The sequence below is a fragment of the Thamnophis sirtalis genome, unplaced genomic scaffold, assembly GCF_051295495.1.
Source record: "Thamnophis sirtalis isolate CommonGarterSnake01/CBP01778 unplaced genomic scaffold, rThaSir2_p1.2 scaffold_6, whole genome shotgun sequence".
Classification (NCBI taxonomy): Eukaryota; Metazoa; Chordata; class Lepidosauria; order Squamata; family Natricidae; genus Thamnophis; species Thamnophis sirtalis.
This window is the reverse complement of record NW_028261386.1, coordinates 103,530,813-103,551,695: the sequence shown is the minus strand read 5'-3', so window position 1 is coordinate 103,551,695 and position 20,883 is coordinate 103,530,813. Positions and strand designations below refer to the sequence as shown.

Here is a 20,883-nt window from a genome sequence, read left to right as displayed (position 1 = left end):
GAAAGAATTAAACTCTGAAATAAATCAGAGATCATCTGTCAGTGCTACGTAATAGACTAGAGTAAAAAACAGATACCATGAAGACCTATATTTCATTTATCTGATCATAGCTTTAATAGCAGATATTCAAGGCCAAGGCTGCTTTTTATTAACTATATAATCAACATATGTTCACTGTTCTTGGTTACTGAAACGTGTCAGCCTCTGCTTCACTTACTTTCTATCAGCTGCCATAGAAACGGGGAGGGTGGGGGCATGGTATTTGGGATGGGAATGGTACAGGAGTGACATGGAAGTGACATGGAAAAGGGAGTTTTCTTTTCACCATCTTCTGCGCATGCTGGTGGCCGGTGTTTGGACTTGGTCAAGGCCAACCATCCTGCATACCAACATGATGATGCCTTTCGAAGATACACCCCACATGACACCTAAGGGAGTTGCAGATTGGACACTGGGGTGGGGTCGTTGGAGGGGGGGGCTGATATATATTTGATATGTATTTGTTTGCACCTTTCTGGCTCAGATGTTGCTTTACTTTCGCTGCTATCTTTTCATAACCAGTAAAAGTATTTTAATTCCACAAACAATGGAGTTAGGAGTTTTCTTTCTTGGTTATTGAGGGAGGCACACCTGACATTAAGCAAGATCTGCCTTCACGCTTATCCCGGAGCTGACACCTTCCAAGGGGAGTGCACTTAAAACAAAAATCCTGCACAGAAATGTCCAATCCAGGCAGTGACCAGGAGGACAACATGGGGGCTACTGGATCCTCATGCCCTTTGGAAACAGAACGGATGGCTGAACTGGACTTGGAGGAAAGAGCTGTCCATCCCAGGTGGTCATTGGGAGTGGGGCAGAGGAGTGATCCTGAGGAGATTCCTGCTGGAGTTACCACCAGACAATGCTGACGACCTGAGGCTGCTTGGCAGGAAGCCGAACAAGAGGACCTCATGATGACCCATGCTTTGAAACTTTTACAAGAGGCATGGGAGAAACGCCATTTCCATGAGAGTCATGCTGAGAGGGAAGTGGGTTTTGCTGATCAAGAAGAGAGACGGGTGGAAGACCTGTCTAACCGGGGGGGGGGGGGGGGCTGGGGGCAGACAGCGGAGCTGATTGGGATGGAAGAACCCCAGTCACAGCAGGACTAGCCCCGGTCTACAGCTTGTTTCTGATGCAGGAAGGAGGGGCACCAAGCAGTGAGCTGCTACGCAAAACTTGGCCCAAAGCCCACCGCTACTGGAGAGAAGAAACCTGACTGATTGCCAGGAAACGCAAAGAAACCACCTTGAAAGGGGTGGAAGCTGTTGAGGATTTCCCTCCCACCCAGGATGGAGAAGAGTCCTCCTTTCTTTCAGGAGAAAGTGAAAATGACTCCAATAACAACCATTGGTAAGTCCCCGATCAGGCCCCATGACCATTCCAGTAGAACTTAAAGTGCCCTCTACTGGAGCCCAAGGGAAGATGCTTGCCCCCTTAGACTCTGAATGCACTCATTGCGTAATTAGTCCAGAAGTGGTGGAGAAAATGGGTTTAAGACTGAGGACTTTGAAAGTGCCCATTGCCTTTTGCCAATTGGACGGTTCAGTGGCTGGGGGAGCCCCTGCCCATTTTGTAACTGAACCAATAGAAATGTGGATGGGGGATCATCAAGAAACCATGAGTTTCAATGTGGCATCTGGGAAACCCCATAAGCCTCAGATTTACTCGATGATCCCACGTGAGATGGAGGAATTATGAAAGTTCATTGACAAAAATTTAAAAAGGGGTTCCATACAATTGGCTAGACCATGGGCACCCGTATTGTTCAGGGAAAATATGGCTCCTTTTGTTTATGCGTGAACTATAAAAATTTAAATGCGATTTGCATTGAAAATGTCTAAGTGTGAATTTCACCTGGAGAGGATTGATTATTTGGGATACCGTATCTACCACAAAGGCATCGAGATGGACTGGCAAAAGTCCGAGCTGTCACTGAGTAGGCAGCCTCTCGCACCTGAAAGCAACTATAAAGTTTTTTGGGATTTGCAAATTTCTATCGCCAATTTATCCCCTCGTTCGCTCATTCGCGAGCATTGCACTGCCTATTACAAATCTCCTAAAATCAAAGGGAGAGGTTAAACCTAGGCCGGGCAAGCCTCTGAATTGGACTATGGAATGTCAAGCAGCTTTCGAGAAATTGAAGCGATTGTTCACTGCTGAGCCTGTTTTGAAACACCCAGACATGGATGCACCATTCATGGTTCAAGCTGATGCCAATGACGTGGGGCAGTATTGTTCCAAACAAATGCAGAAGGCAAATTGAAACCTTGCGCTTACACCTCACATAAGCTTACAGAAACAGAAAGAAGATGGGCCATATGGGAAAAGGAAGCTTTTGCTGTCAGGTGGGCCTTGATGACCTGGTGACATTCCTGGAGGGGGCTAAACACCCTTTTGAAGTATGGACTGATCATAAAAACCTGGAAGCATTGAAGACCCTGCATAAGCTATCACCTAAACAAGTGTGCTGGGCACAGCATTTCAACTGTTTCAACTTTACCCTAAAATACATCCCAGAAGGAAAGAACTTTATGGCTGATGCTTTGTCCAGGCTTCCCCAAAACAACAGCACCAGACCAACCCTGGTTCATCCAGTCATCCTGGCTAAGAACCTAGCTGCCCCAATAGTTACTAGGAGCCAGGGCCCACAGACCTGATGGACAAACTTAAGAATGGCCTCAAGTACAATGAGTGGTTCAAAAAGCATTCTGATGAATGTACCATGAAAGATGGACTGGCTTGGGTGGGAGCTAAGCTGTATATTCCTACCAGCTTAAAAACTGTTGTCCTTCAACAGGCCCATGACTCGAGAATGGCGGGTCATTTCAGATTTGTAAAAACTTTGCATTTGATTAAGAGGCAATTTTAGTCGCCTTCCCTGAAAAAAGAAATTGAGTTCTACATAGCCAGTTTCCTCTCTGTGCAGCCGCAAAAAGACCACAGGAGAAGCCCCAAGGTCTCCTTCAAAGAATTGCCCATTCTGGGGCCCTGTGGAAGGAGATATCGATGGATTTTATTGTTGAGTTACCAGAAAGCCTTGGAGATACTGTCATTTGGGTAATCACTGATCTGTTCTCCAAACAGTTCCATTTTGTACCTAGTTCCAAGATCCCATCAACAAATTCATTGGCTAAATTGTTTATTTTACATGTGTATAGATTACATGGAGTGCCTGAATGCATTATTTCAGACAGGGGGGTCCAATTCACCTCCCACTTTTGGAAAGAGTTCCTGAAATTGATTGGCTCCAACAAGGGACTAAGCTCCACCACCATCCACAGACTAATGGGGCATGTGAATGGGCTAACTCGGTCCTGGAGCAGTACCTTCAGTGTTTTATCAATTATCAACAGGATAATTGGGCGGAACTTTTGCCACATGCAGTGATGGCATACAATAATTCAATACATAGCAGTACCAGAATGACCCCTTTTAAAGTTGTGTTTGGCCAGGATTTTGAACCAATTCCTGAATTGCCTCAAGAGAAACCTCAAATTTTATCCTTGTCCGAGTGGAGTAATCAACTTCAACAGTTTTGGTCAATGACTCGCAAAGCCTTAGACGCGGCTCACCATGGTCACAAAAAACAGGTGGATAAAAAAAGGGCTAAGCCTAAAGACTACCAAGTTGGGGATAGGGTATTTTAGTCCACTAAATTTCTACAAACCACCAAGAAATCGAAGAAGCTGGGTCCGAAATATGTGTGTCCGTTTCCCATTGTGAAAATCATAAATCCGATATCAGTAAAATTGGAGTTGCTGAAAACCCTTCGGAGGATTTATCCCGTTTTTCATGTGAACTTATTGAAACCAGAGCACACGTCTTCCTTTCGTCCACCTCAACCCTCACCCCTGTTCCTCTTCTTATTGAAGGAGAGCAACATTTTGAAACTAAAGAAATCTTAGATTCCAGGAAACTTATTTCGTGTCCTAGAAACATTTTTCCCCTTCCCAGGCTGAATGGGTGGACAAATACCATGTTAGGGCTCCCAAACTCTTACAGAAGTTTTACATCAAATATCCCAATAAGCCTTAATTTCAATAATGCTGTTGGTTGTTATTGTTGTTTTCTTTTGTTTCCTATTTCTCTAGGGATGATGTCCTTTTCTGAAGGAGGGCCAGATGTTACCCTCTGCTTCGCTTACTTACTATCGACTGCCATAGAAACTGGAGGGTGGGGACATGGTATTTTGCCTGACAAAATGTGTTAGGGTATCATCAGTTTTCAGTACTTTTTCTTTCTTTCTGTGATTTCCCACACAATTTAAATAATCAAAGCAGTATGCAAAATGCATGAATAACTCCTGCACAATTTGCATGTCTTGAAAAAAATATTTCAAGATGTAAACAAAAATGTTTGTACAAAGACCAATAAATGAATATGTATAAACTAAAGATGGCTCTGCTACCACACCACTGCTTTCCTGTGCACCCAGTTTAGAAGATTATATTTCATTATGAAACCTCCATATTTTCATTTAATGCCTTTCCCTCTATTTGCTATTTTATCTCTGCTGATCTTTATAACCCAATTTCCCATTGTAAGAATTATACACTATTTTAAACAGAAGCAGATCCATCAAAAAAAGGTATGGTCACATTTGCTTAGAGTTTCCATTTAATTGCTATTAAAACCCCAAAACATGAACTTTTAAAAGTTAAAAAGAAGTGTAAACAACTCAAGGTTTAATTCTTACGGACAAAAGGATAATTTGTAAAAACTATTTGCAATATACTGATATATAGGCTTATCACTGTTTAATTCTTACCTTCCGTTAGTCAAGTTGGTATACATAGAAAATCAAATTTGACAGGATTTATTGACAGATGATAGAGATAGATGATAGATAGATAGATAGATAGATGATAGATAGATAGATAGATAGATAGATAGATAGATAGATAGATAGATATCGATTCACCATTGTCACTATACAAACAGGCTTCAATGCAGAAAAAAATGGAAGTGCAAATGCAATTTTAAAAAACCAGATAGATAAGCTTTTGTAGGTAACTGAATCTTGAACATAGACAATTTTGTATGCCGTGGAGACACTTAGCATCATGACAACATCTTGCTTATGCTTGAAATACTCACTTTCAATGGAAAAATAGAGGCAGCGTAAAGGAAGATGTAAAAAGCTATAAGAAAAGAATGACTGGAAACAGAATATTGAAAGAGACAGAGAGAGGGAGGGAGGGAGGGAGGGAAGGACCAGGAAAAACCTGAATTCCATAAGATAAATGCACTGCAAAGACAGCAGGCTGTTTTAATGGCTTTTTCTCTTTCTGAGCACAAGTTTCTTCTCATTAAATCAGATTCTAATCCATCCTGGTGGATGATCTTATTACTGCTTTTCCACCTCCTTGTTTATATGGCTGAAATTTTATGGTATTTTAAATCTCTTTTCTGATTGTTGTATGCTGCTCAAAGTCTGCCAGAACACAGCAGCACAGAAATGAGAGAAGAGGGGAGGGAAGGGGACAGTGGTGGTTTCCTCCCGGTTCGGACTGGTACAGTCAAACCGATAGTGGTTTGGCGGCCTGGGTCGCTAGAACTGGCAGTGACCCAGGCCTGACATGCCCCCGAACCGGTTCCCCAGGTAGAGCCATAGGCGCTGCCATCTTGTTTTTCAGTTCTGCGCATGCGCAGAACAATTTTAATAGCACTGTGCACTTATGCAAAGTGAGCCTCAAGCATGCACGTGAGTGAAACGGCAGTAGTGCCTGCTGGAACCCACCCCTGGAAAGGGAGAGATTGAAGGGCAGGGCAGGGCAGGGCAGGGCAGGGCAGGGCAGGGCAGGGCAGGGCAGGGCAGGGCAGGGCAGGGCAAGGCAAGGCAAGGCAAGGCAAGGCAAGGCAAGGCAAGGCAAAAGACATTTTTATAGATTTCACATATATGTAATATAAATACATATTAAATATCTAAATAAACATATTAAGGTAATATTATTTATTATGTAAAAACTCAAAGGTTGGGTTGAATCTCTTGAACTTGAGTACTTTGTCAAGAGAATAGCAAAAGATGGATTGGTGAAAAATAAAAGTATGTTTTTGAAATAGAGCTTCTTTTCCTGTAGATGTAGCAATAGTCATGGTAATCTACCATGTAATCAATCACCAATTTCTTTCCTTCTGATGTTTACGATCAATTTTATACAATGAAATATTTATCAGAGGAGTAAGATGGAATATGTAACAGGTTAAATCCTTTATAGTTAATGCCAGATCCCAATATATTTTTCCACATTCATATTCAAAAAACTACTGGGGGATCCAATGATTAACTGTTGATACTGCATCCATTTCCCCCTGTTGGTAATTAATTTCCAACCCAAAATTCTGCAATTCCTAATCTATCACCAAACGCTCACATTGAGTATGAGCATTGTTCCCTAAGTGTTAACCAGAATCCCCTATAAAATATGCCCAGTCTTAGGCTTTGAAAGAAGCAGATCAAATAAAAATAAATTACTGATGCATTTACAGCAGGAAATGCACATCCACAAATACTCCAGAATAAGAAAAACAAATTCTGCTACATTGTCTTTTCTGTAACTCAGAAAATATTATAGCACACAATAAACGAAAGCATAGGCAAGTTATATGCAGAAATACAAAATATTGAAACTATGCTTTCAGAGTATGACTAACCTTTTTATCCTTTTGCTCATCCAAAGGATCTGATACATCTAGACTTGATCACGAATATTCAAGGCAAAATTTATGTCTGCCGGTCTTCAATGCTTAAATGTCTTCAGCATTTATGTAAAGGACCGTGTGATAAAAAGGTGTCCAGAAACAGGAAAGATACATAGACACTTCTTCTCAATTGTGTTCTGACTTCTTAAGCCTGTAGAAAAGAAGAAGAAAAAGGTAATTCTGAGTAATGCAATTACATACATCCAGAACAATAATGACCATATATCTGAGTTACAGATATTGTAAATGCTCTGATTTAGCATCCAATTGTATCTTTGTGAAAAGAATTGTTAATGATATTACATTAGCGGTTATATTAAGTGTTTACACAAGAAAACCAGTGGTGGGTTGCAGGTGGTACGCCCTGGTACGGGCGTACTGGATCCTGCTCAGAGCACCGGGTACCGTTCTGGTACGGTGCTCCGGAGGGCCCACCCACTCACCCAATCTCCTTACCTGTGCTTTAAGCTTTTAGCGCTTCCATGCACGTGCATGGCACGTATGGCGCCTGCGCAGCGCTCCGCCAAGCAGCTGGAGCATCCCGTACGCTTGTGGAAGTGTCGCAGGCAAGTACAACACATGCGTGTGCCATGTGCGTGTGCACCGTGCACTTCCACATGGGTGATGCTGGGGCCGTTCTAACTGTAATCCACCACTGAAGTAAACCCTCCACCACCACATGATCATGCTTAAATAGAGAAACTTCTGGTGGTGGGGAGAGTTGAAAGAAAATATTCTATTTATGTTGACATTCAACCCATATTCAACTAGTAACTCTGTAAAATTTTACTGTTACTATTTTTGTAATGCTGCTTTAAGTGAATGCAGAAAGTTTATTGCATTTAGGATTATTAAAGCCAAATTGGATACGAGTATTAAATACATGGCTAAAATGTCTCTTTGAATCAGTGTTCAGCAGTTATAGGACTGAAGACCAATCCATGATAGAATTTCTGACCCAGTGGTATCTGCAGAGAGTGTCAAAACAAGCAAGATGGCAATTCTAACATCTTAATGAAGACCTGTTTCTTTATATATTGCATGTGCATAACATTGGCACATGTACTAAAGGATAGGGTTCCACCACAAATGCGCGCACAACAAAAGCGCGCCTGACTAAACCGTGGTGACTAAAGCGCGGTGACAAAACCGTGTGACGAATGAGCGACGAATTAGCCCTAAAGCGCGCCGACAAAAGCACGCCGACAGAAGCACACTGTAACGTAACCCTAAACCTAACCCTAACCCTAACCCTAACCCTAACCCTAAACCTAACCCTAAACCTTACCTTAAATTAAATCGCGCTTCTGTCGGCGCGCTTTTGACATCGCGGTTTTAGCGCCGTGGTGTTGTCGGCGCGCTTATGACGTTCGCGCTTTTGTCGGGTCATGAAGGATAGAGCTTACTATCTTTCCTGTTTTGATGTCTTCATTGACACCACTGCTCCAACAATGAAACTATGACACCAAAACCAACATTATGGGTATCCTTCAATGGTGATTTCAAGGTATCTTTTTCAAAAGAAAAAAAAGCAGAAGAAGATAATCTTTAGGTAACAAGGTCATTGTCAGATATTACTGCAGCATTTCCACTATTCCCACCACCATTTCCACTACCATATCCTACCCTAGGTACATCTCTACCTACTTTCTCCATCTATATGCCATAATTTTCCTGATTCCAAAAATTTCAATAAAAGCACTGCAATGTTTGATGTCCAGTATTTGTATTTTTCGAACCTATAGCACATTGGATTGGTACATCCATAGACCTATCCACCAGAAGCTCAAGAAATACATTCAGTTCACCATTCACCATTATCCTTCTCATCTTTTCTACTACCTTCTCTTACTGGTATCATTATTATGATTATGTTACTTTGTTGTTTGCATGTGCACTTAGAGTTTATGTACTACAAATTTTTTATGTGTGTAGTCACACTTGGCCAAATAAAGTTATTTTGTTCTGTTCAGAATTCTTTTTTACCATGTGAATGATCTGGTATCATCTGAAAATTTAGACTGCTTTCTACTTAGCACTAGATCTAGATAATTTATTAATAAACTGAAAAAACACAAATTAAGGTGAAAAAGTAATTTCTAATTAACTAAGATCCTTTGGAGAGTTCTTATTTTTTTTCATTGAGAAAAATATCTATTGCTAATTAATCTCCTAAGTTTCCTCACCAGAAGATCGGCAAGGCAAATATTACTTTCATGGAATTCATGCAGATTTTCCTTCAGCAACATTGTAGCTCTAGATGCATATTTGATTGATACTACCAATTTCTCTATAATATACTTTAAACTAAATGCATTACAATTTCTGTTTCCCTTCAGTCCATTTTAAAAATTGGGGTTTTATTGAATGTTTGACTTCTAGCACTGAACCTTATTTGTGGGAGGGGCTTTTTGCTAGGGGAAATGCAACCAGAGCTCTATAATTTGTTTCACAGATTCTCAATATGTCACAGAACAATATTTCCCAAGCTTTGCAACTTCCACATGTGTGAAAATTAATTCCCAGGGTCCCCAGCTAGCGTGCTGTTGCTGAGAACTGTGGAGGTTGAAGTATACATATCTGGAAGTTGCTTTGATTGGGAATCACTGTTCTAGAATGTCTTTTTTGGGTTGCCTTTAGTTGTTCTGATTCCTCCCCTGAGAAAGGCTTATATCATTACTAATGTATGCTTAAAGATAAAAAGTAAAGTTTCCCCTCACACATATGTGCTAATCATTCCCGACTTTAGGGGGCGGTGCTCATCTCTGTTTCAAAGCCAAAGAGCCAGTGCTATCCAAAGACGTCTCCGTGGTCATGTAGCTGGCATGACTAAATGCCAAAGGCACACAGAATGCTGTTACCTTTCCAGTAAAGGTGATTCCTATTTTTTGTACTTGTATTTTACATGCTTTCGAACTGCTAGGTTGGCAGAAGCTGGGACAAGTAACAGGAGCTCACTCCATTATTTGTTATCTTACTTGTTATGCATGCCTAGGTACCTTATAATTTTTGTAATTAAAGTGAGGCACAAAGAATTCAACTTTTCTCTCTCTGCTGTCCTTATAATCTTTCTCAACAATGCTATAATGAATAAAGGCAGACAGAGTCTGCTTTTGAGTTTCTCTTTTGGAGTTTTTCTATTAGAAGCTACAGAAACTATTAGTAGCAGATAGCATCGAGGGTAATTCTGCTAAATTAACTAGTTCGTATTTTTTGAATCTTCTGAAAAATTGCAGAATTTCTTCAATTTGTCTCAGATTCTAGGAATATCTTTCAACTCAGCAACATCCTTCTGGTACCCATGCATTTGAAATGCCAAACTAGGAACCAGGGAGAGAAGTAATTAAGGGATAAGCAGCTTTCCTTTTCTAAATGCTTCATTTCATTGCTTTCAGAGCTTGGCTACAGAAATTTAGTTTACTTTCTCTTCCCTTTAGTTTAAAAATGGGGATGGTGATTAGGTGAATATGAGTTGCTGCTGAAATACAAGCTCATTTTTTTTAAAAAAAGTATGATTTTCCATATGCATTTATCATCCCCTCTTCTGAAAAGGCTGTCATTACATTTAAAATATTATCTGTGCTTTACGAAAGAGGCTTTTCTTAAATGTTTCCTTCCAGAGAAATCTTGAATTTAGTATTTAAGAGGCAAACCAAGCTAAATGAAAAGTAGATGGATTTTTTTAATGAAAAAAACCCCTCCACCTCTTCTCAAGAATATTTTTAGCACACACTACATAAATAACTACTACTACATTAAAGCTGAGAGGTAGGATGGTTCAGTCAAAACTGTCCACCTTGATAAGAAAATCTCTACCTTAAGAACTGCATCTTATAGACAGCTTCTCATTTTGGAAAGGGGGGTAACTACAACTAAAATCTTTAGAGGTATTAAAAGAGGAGAAGGTAGTTCAAACATGGTTCCAGTATGGGCAATTACAGGCCAGGTGGAAAATAGATCAAAAATTGGTTTTATCCAAGTTGAGGATAATCTGTTTAAACAAATAAGAGATCAAAGCTTAATACATATAAAGAGGATATATAATGTATTAATACAGATAGATTCGGAAACAGAATTAGTTAAAGATTGTATGATAAAGTGGGCTCAAAATATTGAAGAACCAATAATGTTGGATACATGGGAAAGAATCTGAGTAAGAAATGTGAAATGTACACAAGCTCAAAACCTGAGAGAAAATTTTTATAAGATGTTCTATAGATGGCATTTAGATCCTAAAAAGCTGGCTTCTATGTATCCAAATTTACAGCCTAAATGTTGGAGATGTGGTTCTCTCAATGCTACATATTTTCATATATGGTGGACCTGCCAAAAGGTTAAGGCATTTTGGATAAAAATATGGTGGATTATGCAAAATATCTTTTGTGAATTTTTCATTCTCCTGGGCATTTTCCTCAAAATGGTAGTGTATTCTAGATTTCGCTTATAGTTCCCAGGGATTATTACAGTAATTACTATTCTGCTACTGAAATGCCCTTGCCCCATTGAATGCTATTTCCTAAAGCATTAATAGTTTGTCCTTCATTTCCCTTTCCCATTAACTATTTTCATTGTGTCTTTCTTCCCTAAAATCCAATCCCTTTCTCTGAATCATTTTCACTCTGGGTTGCAAAGATTCACAGTTCACGGCATCTTTAGAATCTTAATTGACCACATATTAAAGCAAACATCTCACTAATTTGAGAACACAGTACTAATTATATTTAGGTATTTATAAAGAGGAAATGGTTAATGATTATTTATTAGCAGTAAAGTTATAGGACCTTGCCCCACCCTTTTGAAGCAGGAAGTAACTGACAAAAGCATTTATGCCCTAGTGAATGCATAAACTTTGTGCATTTGAGAAGGCAGGGACAGAAATAGGTTTTTTTTTAAAATTCCAATATTCTGATTCACAAATAATTCTGTAAATGGTAGGAAACATAAAACAAATTGCTACAATGGTTTTTTTTAAAAAAAAATCCAGAATAATACATTATTTGTAAACTTCTGGTTTAATACATCAACAGTAAGAAGAACTGTGTTTCTATATTATAATTATTTAGCTTTGGTAAGACAACATTTATTATCAATTCTAACGTGCTAAATTATGATTATGAAATCAGTAACTTAATTGGCATCTAGTGTGATGAAAACAAGCTGAACCAATGTTATGACTGGAACACAAGCACCTAGCTCTTTCAAAATTTAGCTTTGCTCTCAAATATTAAATCAAGAGACAGCTAACTGCTAATATTCAGAAGAAGTTCTAATCTGCAATTATATTCATAGCTACATGAAGAATCAGTTGTTCATCCTGATAAAAACAGAGAAGGGGTGGGTGGGTTGATAAGAGAGATGACAGAGATTCTCCGTCATATAAACCATATACTAAACAATACAAATATACAAATTACATTGCTTGAGGTCCATACATAAAATTAAAACAGGTCAAAGCTCCTACAAATACATAAAAATAACTGAATAGGGATACTGTTTATTGGCAAATAAATAGAAAGAAATACTCTCATCTTGTCAACTTTATGGCATCCAATCTAGATCCTAATATTACATGACTTGTTGCTTTGGGCATTAACAGAAAAATTAGAACTAGATTTTATATGGGAGGATAATTAGCTCTTTCATAAGGACTTAAAAAAAGAAACTGCAAGTTGCTCAAAGTTAACAGATTACTGCACTGTAAGAAGTGTGTGGCTTGATATGTGTGTTAAAAATAAAGTAATTACTTTAGGCTAAGCATAAATATGCTAGGTTATGTTGTGGGATGAAAAGTTATTCAACATGGAAGCAGCTTCATCAATCAAAAACAAGAGAGTATATACATTTGCAAAACACATAATGTAGTTTTTAATGTGTTTTTAATGCGCTTTTGTTATGCATATTAGACCTACTGTATGCCACCCAGAGTCTTCTTGGAGTTGGGTTGGCCTGAATAAATCCAACAAACAAACATGCACAGAAATATTTTGCTGAAAGATAGATATATTCTATCTTAAATGACTATAACATTTTATACCTAATCAGAGGCAATCCAGATTAAAAAATAAAAAAGGTATAAATCTAATTTAAAGGAATAAAGAAATAAATATTGCAGTTTTCTCAACAAACTTCTATCAGGATAGATGAGAGACGAGTAATTTATATGTAGCAGACTGTCCTTGTATTCAGCTTCTTGGTTTTTATACTAGGTGGAGTCAAAAAGACTGCACTGGGAATTCCTAAGGACCAGCAACCTTACAGTGGCATCATGAATGTTGGCTCTTGTCATCCACGTTCTCAAATTGTTAATATCCAGTCTATGAAATTATCTGTGCTGTCATAGCTAGCCTGTCAAATCTGTCCTGATTAGCTGACCAGCCAAAAAAAAAACAACCTCCAACTTGCTTCTATTTCCTGCTCTGAAATAATTCTATCATATGATTAAATTTGTCACAGTACAGTTGTACATTTCAATTATATGCTTCACCTCAGACAAGACCACTGAAAAAAGAATATCATGGAAAAGGATACATTTGTAGGATGCAGTCTGGAGCCATGATATCATAACAGGTTGACCAGATGAATTTTAAAGAATATGGTTAACTATCTCTGCTTCTATGAAGTCTAATGTAGTAACATCAGCTGTCAAAGTGAGGTGTGCCTTCTTTGGGTGTGCCTTTAAGCCTTTGAGTCTTGGAAATTGCATGGGTTAGTGCAGTGTTTCTCAACCTTGGCGACTTTAAGTCCTGTGGACTTCAACTCCCAGAATTCCCCAGCCAGCTATGCTTCTGGGAGTTGAAGTCCACAGGACTTAAAGTCGCCAAGGTTGAGAAACACTGGGTTAGTGCAAGAAAATGCAGTTTTCTTGGGAAGATTTCAGAAGTGATTTGCTATTGCTTCTTTCCTAGGGATGAGAGTGAACAATTGACCTGGTGTGGTTCACCTGGAACAAGAACTCACTGTCTCCTGGTTTCTAGCCAGGTGACTTTACTACTATCCCTCACTGGCTCTCCATCTGTCAACATTTTGACTCCCCCGCCCTAATTTTAGTAAGTATTCCAGGATGAAAATAGCTGCTTTGAATGTTTTGTGAATGTTTCAGGTTTTATCCCATTCATGAAACAAAACAATCTTTTCCAAACTTCGTTCAACATTTTTTCAAGTGTTTGACATTCCACAATCCGCTTATGGTGTTCTTTTTTTAAAAAAAAATCCATCCAACCCATGCAGCCAATGAAAAATAAACAGTGCTACCATATTTATTGCCATTGACTGTGATTAAGTGGAATAATGGGGTCAGATGCAAATTTGTGAACTGTGAAATCCTATGCATTACTTACACTGTTATTCTGAGCCACAGCAGTGCAGTGGTTAGAGTGCAGTACTGCAGGCTACTTCTGCTGCCTGCCAGCTGCCTGTAATTTGGCAGTTCAAATCTCACCAGGCTCAAGGTTCACTCAGCCTTACATCCTTCTGAGGTGGGTGAAATGAGGACCCATATTGTTGGGGACAATTTGCTGACTTTGTAAACCGCTTAGAGAGGGCTGTAAAGCACTGTAAAGTGGTATACAAGTCTAAGTGCTATTGCTATTCTATTCAGCTTTCAGATAGGAAATGCAAATATTGTGTTCTGTAAGGTGAAGAGGCAAATTAGCCAACTCAAAAATAAAAAAGAAGGCCTATGCAATGCTTTCCTTGCTGTATTCAACTCTGTGGCCACTTTTGTACTGTAAAACAATTATTTCATGGCTAGTTTTTCTGTTTGCTTTGACAATTTGTAAAGGCTTTAAAAAAACAACCCCTTGTAAAATTTACCAAGATGTGGATGATATATAGTGCTCAGTACTAATATGCAACGGATGCACTTTTTTTAGCCACAGGACAAATATGTAACAAATCATTTCAGCTTTTTCTTTTTGCCAGAGTACAGAATTTCCAACTTTTATTCTCTCAGAATACAGAACACTCATGGTATTTTGACTTTCATCTGTCCAAAGAACTCTTAGGACCAGTGGTGGGTTACGACCAGTATGCCCTGTTACGGGCGTACCGGTGTCTGCCAGGAGTACCAGGTACCATTCCAGTACAGTGCTCTGGAAAGCCCACCCACTCGCCTGTCATCCTTACCTGTATTTGAGGCTCTTCGAGGCTTCTGCACACGCACATGGAGTGTACGGTGCCTGCGCGATGCTCGCTGAGCAGCTGGAGCATTGCAGAGGCATCGTGGAATGTCGCAGGAGATAAGGATGCATGCGCACACTGCACATGTGTGCGCTGCACACGTTCATGTGGAGGATGCCGAGCATCGTTGCACGGTACCAGTTTCAACGGGATCCGGAACCCACCACTGCTTAGGACGTTCAACAAATCTACCAAACTGAGCTGCTTTGTTTCAAATTCCAAACCCCCTCCCCTCCCCAAACAGTTTTTCTATTTCATGCTCAACCATAGTAAGTTGCTTATACACATGGGAAAAAGAGATAGAAGAAAAACTTTGAGTGATATAGATATGAGGTTGTAGGTGCCCTGTAGTAAAATGACATACTATAGATGATGGGGATTTCTAGAGGCTGATTATACACTGTTTTCTTTCACATTTATATGAACATCGTGTGTAGTTAAAATGCAAGTTTCTTTTTCAAATATATATTCATAGTGAGTTCCAGTTTAACCCAAGCATAAATGGAAAAGCTATTTCTATTCCTGAATGAAGGAAAAGGAAGGCGATCAAATAAAAGATCACATACATAAAAGATCAAATCTTCTTAAAGAGTTTTTCTTTCTCCTTCACAAAATTCAATTTACTTTTTAAAAAGAACCATGCCATTAGAGTTTTTTCAGCATTTTAAATAAATGGGAATAATCAAAGGGAAATATACAAAGAAAATTAAGTATATATTAATACATCTGCTAACTACAGCTAGAATAGCATTTGCCCAATGCTGGAGACAAAATAATACCCCCTCGGACGAATTAGTGATAAAAAAAAACTTTAGATTGTACAGAGATGGACAAAGTAACACTGAAATTAAAAGATAAAGAAGAGTCGGAATATTATGAAATTTGGAACAATTGGTACAAATGGCTGCAAAACAAGAATAAAATTAATTAAGCCAAAAAACTATATATAAATATATATAGAACTGTGTATAAAGGTGTGTAAATATAGAAGCGAAATATTATATACATGTACAGGTATGATGACATAACAATGTTGATGTAATGACTGTAAGGTGTTGTACAAGGAAAAAAATAAAAAAATCTGCAAAAAAAATTACTTTTTTTTAAAGAAACATGCCTTGCAGCCTCACACGGACTCTCTACAGATGTTGCTTCATCTTAATAGTATTTTCTGGAATGGTTGTATGACTGCAACATTGCCTTTTCTGATATCTCTTATGAATTCTTCACTGCCTCCTTTTTAATTTGAAAGAGCTGCTCCAATTTTATTTCACATTATTTCATCATCCTGCCTCAGAAATACCAATTATCTTGTTTGTTTAGACAGGAACTGAAGCAGATTACTCATTCATTTTCTAAATATCACTTTCCCAGAATTCTTTGTGTTTCTTATTTATGCCCCTAGTTGCTTCATTATATTTTATAAAACATTTACAGGTCTTCTATAGTTTTTAAGAATTCTTTATAAAATGTGTTGCTTTGAAGTCAGAGAATTAGCAATGTTGAAGTAATAATTAGTACCAATACTTATCACAATTATTTTTTTATATATTGGTTAGCTATCTTATTTGTGATAGAGGTCTGGATCAAACCTATAAACCTGAAGCAAGAGATGTTTCTAAACTGTTTGTGACATTTCTGAATTATTAGATAATTGTACTATTGAACAATAATTGAATATTTATTAAAAAGAAATGAATAAAAAGATAGGAGAATTACACTATATGTTGAAAGTATCTAGTCCATCTCAAAAATTCAAGTGAATGAACATGGCAATATTAGAGACAGCATCTAAATGAAAATAAGTATAAAGACAAATAATAGCAAAACTGTTGTTGGGGGTTACTATTTTCTGCTCAGTCAAGAAGCAAATACACATGATAACTTCCAAAAGCAAATAATGATTTTTTTAAAAAAAATATATGAAGCAATAAGGATGGATGACTTTAATTATACCAACATCTGTTGGGGGAGAAAAAACTCTATCTCAGAATAGATTGTGATTAGTGAAGGAAGCTAAAATAACAATAAGTGTTTCATAAAATATGGTTTAAAAAATAAAAGAAAATAAAACAGTTGAAAAACCGCTGCCCATGGCGAGATATTAACAAGGCAAAGCATCTTAATTCCTATTTGGGTCCAGTCATCTTCAAATAAAATATGTTTATTTGTTTGATGACACAAAACTGGCTGAAACTTTAAAGCAGAGAAATAAAATTTAGAGTGAAAGTGAAATGGACTGAGAAGAATAGAACAGAAAAAAACAGAACAGAATAGAATAAACTACAAGAAGCTTCTTTTAAGTTCTAATGGTTGGTGGCAAACTGAATGAGACATCAGCAGGAAGTGGCTTCAAAAAAGGCAAACAGAATTTTGAACCAATGAAAAATAATTTTAATTCATTCTGCTCGGTCCTGCTTTAGGTTATCTGGAATACTATGCCAACTCATGGGCTTGTTTTAAGAAGAATAGAGAGAAATTGAAACAGGTTTGGAAAAGGGCAAAAAGATGAAGGATTGTCTAGATTATTCTCAATTATTCCTAGAGAAATCATAGGGAAATGGTTAGAAGGTCAAAAGGATATGTATCTAAAAATACATGACACAAAAGACCTATTTCCTATCATTCTAGAGCTGACATCCTCAAACTATGGCCCGCACGTCCGGCCAGCTTGTAAAATAGTGTTTTAAAAATCTTTAAAAACAGTCTTTCAGATGTTTTTCATAGCCATGTGATCCAGGACCTGTGGGTGAGTAGGGAAGGGACTGCTTTTAAAGTAGTGCTTTAAAAGTGGGGAAGGGGGACGTCTCCATGTCTCCTAGCTTTTTCAAACTTTTTCAACTTCAGCTGAAGTTGCCTAACACTAATTCAAATGCAACTGCAGTATAATGCCTGAAAGAGAATTCACCCATTGCTTTGATTGTTCTCATAAATAAAGTACATCCACCAAATTGGTTACTGAGCAGTTTTGATAGATATTCATGTATGTATATACCACAGGTGGGATCCAACCATTCTCACCAGTTCCCCCAACCGTTAGTTAATTGCTTATGCAGTTCGGAGAACTGGTTAAAAATAAAATACAAGATAGGTTTTATTCTCTCTCTTCCTTCAGTTAATAGCTCCACTTAACAGTTGTAGCTGAAATGCAGCCGATACACGCTGAATCAAGTCAATAAACAGAAACTGACAGGATTAGGGCAGGGAAACCCATCAATCACCCATGTAGGGATGGGATTAACCTCTTCACTTCAGGAAGAAGGACAAGATTACAAACATTTTCATTATAAAGTGTATTAACTAACACTTCTGTGATCATCTGATACTTCCTGGAGTTTCCCAAGACCTTTTTATAGTTGCTCAATGTTGACTATTTTTTGTTTCTTCCTGGGCTGAAAGATACAGGAGGGGACAATGATGCAGCTTGATCATACAGGCCGTGAATTTAGTGCATGTGTGGTGCAGCCAGCTGTATTGCTTCTGCTGTGAAGCACCCAATTTAGAACATAGAATAATAGAGTTGGAAGGGTTAATGGCTTTTGGCAGCACACCCAGGCTTTCAATTAGCTTGAACAGCTGCTTTTAGTTTCCCTCTCAGCTGCTGTGGTTGCTTTGGGGTTGACTTTTTTTTAAAAAGAATAGCTGTTTTAATTTTTCTGCATTGTTTTAGTGGTGCCTGGCACTGTCCTTTTGGGGTGTACTTCCCTCACTCTTTTTGAAAGCCTCTAGTGATGGAGCATCTACAACTTCTGAAGGTGTGCATTTCCATTGATCGATTGATCTCACCCTTTGGAAATTTCTCCTTAGTCCTGGGTTGCTTCCCTCTTTGGTTAGTTTCAATCCATTGTTTCTTGTTGTGCCTTTTGGTGCTTTGGAAAATAGATTGACTCCCTCATTTTTGTAGGAGCCCTTAAATTTCCTGACAGAACAATTAATCAGTGGAACAACTTGCCTCCATAAGTTGTAAATGCTCCAACACTGGAAGTTTTTAAGACAATCATTTGAAGAACCATCTGAAGTGGTGTAGGGTTTCCTGCCTAAGCAGTGAGTTGGACTAGAAGACCTCCAAGGTCCTTTCCAACTCTGTTATTCTGTTCTGTTCTATCCTATCCTAAATATTGTAACAGTGCTATTTTATTGTGAGTTGGCCTAAGGAGAAATTTCCTAAGGGTGAGACCAATTAAGTTGGCCACATCCACCCAGTCATATGATCACCTAGCCACACCCACCCAGCTGGTCCACACCCTCCAACAGTGTGAAGGGCCATTAATTGGCCCCCTGTTCAAAAAGTTTGAGGACCCCTGTTCCAGAGTGTATCATATGCAATAATGGATTTAAGTTACAGAAGGCAGATCGTTGTTAAATGTTAGGTAAAATGTAGCAGCAAGAGCAGACATTACTGAAGATAATCTGAAATCTTGTACTGAGTGCTTTCAGCATTAAAATTCCATATTGCATACCTGCTCTTAGTTAATTGTATTGACTATAGAGAGAGCAAAACTTCATATCTTTACATCTTTAAAACATCTTTTTAATTTCTGAGTACATTTGCTTTCTGTTCTGAACTGAAGTAAATTATGATTACATTGCTATTGTTGTTTTAAGTGGAATATTAATCAGGTGCACCACAATTAAAATTAGACTTCTCCAATCTAGTAAAGTAAAAAAGAGAGAAAAAAGTTTTACTATAAGGAAGCACACCTCAAGCAAGTAATAGTACTTTTGTTAAATAAGATAAAACTGGCCAGCTTTGATCTAGAGATTACATTTTCAAGTGATAATGAGGTTTATTACTATCTTGTTCTTTTACTCAGGAAGGGCTTGAAGCAAGAAAGGAGACCGGGAAATGGATTAAACTATGGGGAATTTAACAAAAAAAAACCATCAAACAATATTTTTATAATGAAATGAAGAGGCAACATAGAAGAAGACAGCCAAATGCTGTCTGTCTGGGCCTTTACTAATTAAAATAAATGTTTATTGCTGTAGGCTATAGTTAATTTATTTCCATTTATACATTCCAAATTAAATATACTGCAAAAAGTGAAAGATTGAAAAAATCATACTATGCTATCTCTTTTCTGCTGTGCTGAACATAAGACAGAACTATCTATATCGGATTCCATTGTTGGCTCATCTAAATGTTATGGAAGTTTCAAAGAGTGAATAGTGTTAGACAGAGAGCAATTTGAAAATAAATATTTATATGACAGGAAAATAATAATTAACAAAATCCTGTATTATTGGATAGGTCTGTGTGTGTATATGTGTGTGTGTGTGGGGGAGAGTATGTCATCTCTCTTCCATTCTGTAACTGTGATTAGAAAGTTAAAGGAAAGAAATGGAAAAAGTAGCAAAGCTAATCTTCTGTAAGAAGCATTTTCCTGGCACCAAAATACATTTCCCACACTATGGTCTAATTCTACACCTCACTGAATTATTCTGTCAAGCATTGCAAATAGCTTTGTTTTTATTTCCTTGCATTGCATAGTAGTGCATCAACAATATCAGCAAATCAGATTAATGGTCTAAGAGACAAACACGAGAGAGAGCGGGGAGGGGAGAGGGAGGGAGAGAGAGGGGGGAGAGTGAGAGAGTGAGAGAGGGAGGAGGGAGAGGGAGGGGGCGAGAGAGGGAGGGAGGGGGAGAGAGAGAGAGAGAGAGAGAGAGGGAGAGAGAGAGAGATGTTTGAGTTTACAGATGCCATTTAAAATTTAAATTAATTGAAAAGCAAATTAGCAAACAATCCAAGATGCAAACTTCAAGCTTGGCCCAATAGAGATAAGACTGGGAAAACATCCTTTCCCCTCTGGATTTCAGAACAGATCTTTCTAATTAAATCAGTGCTGTTTCTATTAAATTCAGAGCTCTCTATTCACAACATCATATAGCAACCTCACAACCAAATAAACATGTCCTGGCATCACTTTCATACATTCAGTCAGTGATATAGATTATATG

General features: G+C 38.2%; 1 protein-coding gene across 4 annotated transcripts in view; it reads right to left on the bottom strand.

Annotated features, from left to right (window-relative positions):
- HS3ST5 (heparan sulfate-glucosamine 3-sulfotransferase 5) overlaps nucleotides 1-20,883 on the bottom strand; it is a 201,814-nt gene that overhangs the window by 122,925 nt on the left and 58,006 nt on the right. For all 4 annotated transcript variants that reach the window (XM_087718621.1, XM_014056137.2, XM_014056138.2 and 1 more), the window contains exon 2: nucleotides 6,697-6,895. In XM_087718621.1, coding sequence (XP_087574747.1) covers nucleotides 6,697-6,734 — 38 coding nt within the window. In that variant the 5' untranslated portion in view covers nucleotides 6,735-6,895. The remainder of the gene's footprint in view (nucleotides 1-6,696; nucleotides 6,896-20,883) is intronic.